The 1,918-nt window shown below is 41.9% G+C and overlaps 1 protein-coding gene across 1 annotated transcript in view; it reads left to right on the top strand.

Annotated features, from left to right (window-relative positions):
• LOC138053269 (uncharacterized) overlaps nt 1–1,918 on the top strand; it is an 11,466-nt gene extending 9,548 nt beyond the window's left edge. Inside the window, exon 2 of the mRNA XM_068899926.1 lies at nt 528–1,918. Within this exon, the coding sequence (XP_068756027.1) occupies nt 528–1,367 (840 nt within the window). The 3' untranslated portion in view covers nt 1,368–1,918. The remainder of the gene's footprint in view (nt 1–527) is intronic.

The raw sequence follows: 1,918 nt of genomic DNA, 5'->3' as shown, positions 1-1,918 counted from the left end.
GTTTGAATTGGGTACAACACATTCTCATCACCAGAGCCTCGGATCTTATGTCTGCGCCTGACCCGAGGGATCTCTCCTTTCCCTTAGTATGCGCAAAAGAGAAGAGCTCTGGGGTCGACATGGTTATTACCATATGTAATAAATCCCTTTCTTACCGGCGTAGCTCGGTTCCTTCTCACCAGGTAATAGATCATAGAACCATGCATATTTGACATTAGCAGTCATCTTGTCTTCCATATGATACGCACAGGTGCGAAACACACGACATTTGAGCTTTCCCTGATTCGATTTATCGTATTTTCCCTACGACGGCTTGGTTGGTTTGACAACGAAGACGGCAAAGACAATTGACTAGTAATACTAATAATGATGTTGTTGTTGTTGTTGATAAGGATGATAATGATGATGAACTCCTAATAAGCTATTATACAGTTACGACTTCAAAAGATGAAAATCAAAATGATGTTTACACCTCTTACTTATTCACGACGCATTCAGTGTAACCGGAATATCTTTACTCTTTTCAGGCCGGCCCACAGCTTCGACAAAAGCTTTCAAAGTTACTTTCAATTTGTATTCCGCTGCTTTTCATCATCTTCCAACTGTTCAGACTAATATCCTTTGTGATGTTTGCAATATTTGCGGTTTATTGTACATTGTACCTCGATTCATCGACTGTTGATTGTCAGAATTTTACAGTTTATCGTGTGTCAGACGTGTCGAAGTGTGATGCCTACTGCTGGAAGATGTTATGGCTAATTTGCTCAATCCTGACGTCAATCATCTGCACTTGCTTGTTGAATCAATCTGTGATTCCTGACTTAAGACCAGTGTCATGTGCGGTAATATGGCGGTGTCTTCTTTACAAGCCGTATTTTTGGTCTCTCAACATCACAGTGGTGTTCGTTATTTTGTACGACATTTTGATCATAACGAGAAACCATAAAGCTAAGAAAGACATTGAAATCCTAGTAATTGTTTCCAAGATCTTGACTTTGTACTTGATTTATCAACTGAACTTCACCTTTCCTCCAAGCAGGGAGAAGAATTTTCGCCCCATCGTGAGAGCAGTGTACTATATTACCTTATCGATATACGCATTGGACAATCTTTGCAAGTTTTTGGTCCTAACAACAGAAATAGCGTTTAAGTTTTACACGGTAAACCGCACGGCCCCGGAGCCACTGGCAATCATTGTCCTAATCTTGATGATCATAAACGGATCGTTGTATCACAGTTTCCTTCAGTTTTTTTGGGAGAAGCTTTTCCGAGGCGATAAGGACATACTAACCGTCATAAAACAGAATTTTTCTGATACACCCGGTATAAACGAATATATAGAAGATGGCAATGGCGGTGGAGTTTAGCGAAATTGTCTTGGTATACCCTGTTAGGTAGAGAATGAAACTCTAGGGTAGAGGCAGTCCTAGCAAGCTATGCCGATATAAAATCACTATTGTAATGTAACCATGGTAACCGTGGGAAGTAGTGCCCATGGGATGGACGGGAAACTGGTTGCTTAGCGACGGGCGAAAGAAACACTGAAAAATCAGAGTCCTGGGCAGGACTTTTCCCCGTCGCCAAGCAACTAGTTTCCCATCACGATATATTACTATGGAAGTTAAGGTTCGATGTAGTTTTGCCATCTGCAGTCTGATCTCATAAGGTAAGTCACAGCAGAAAGGAAGATCAGTCAGGATATATTTGATAGCTCGACGTCGGACAATCTCTAATTGCTTGAGAAGCCCGATAGACTGAGGCGACCAGACTCGAGTAGCGGTGATTAAATAAAGTGTACGGCGAGTTTGGATGTTTAGCGGGACACACTTCGAAGTGCGGAGCACAAAGCCCACAAGCCTGTTAGCCTTAGAGCACTATTCTGCCGTTACTTGCTTGTTTCAAGTCAGGTCCTTCAAGA

The sequence above is a fragment of the Montipora capricornis genome, chromosome 1, assembly GCF_036669925.1.
Source record: "Montipora capricornis isolate CH-2021 chromosome 1, ASM3666992v2, whole genome shotgun sequence".
NCBI classification, from domain to species: domain Eukaryota; kingdom Metazoa; phylum Cnidaria; class Anthozoa; order Scleractinia; family Acroporidae; genus Montipora; species Montipora capricornis.
The sequence above is the reverse complement of the archived record's forward strand: the minus strand, read 5'-3'. Positions and strand labels throughout refer to the sequence as shown.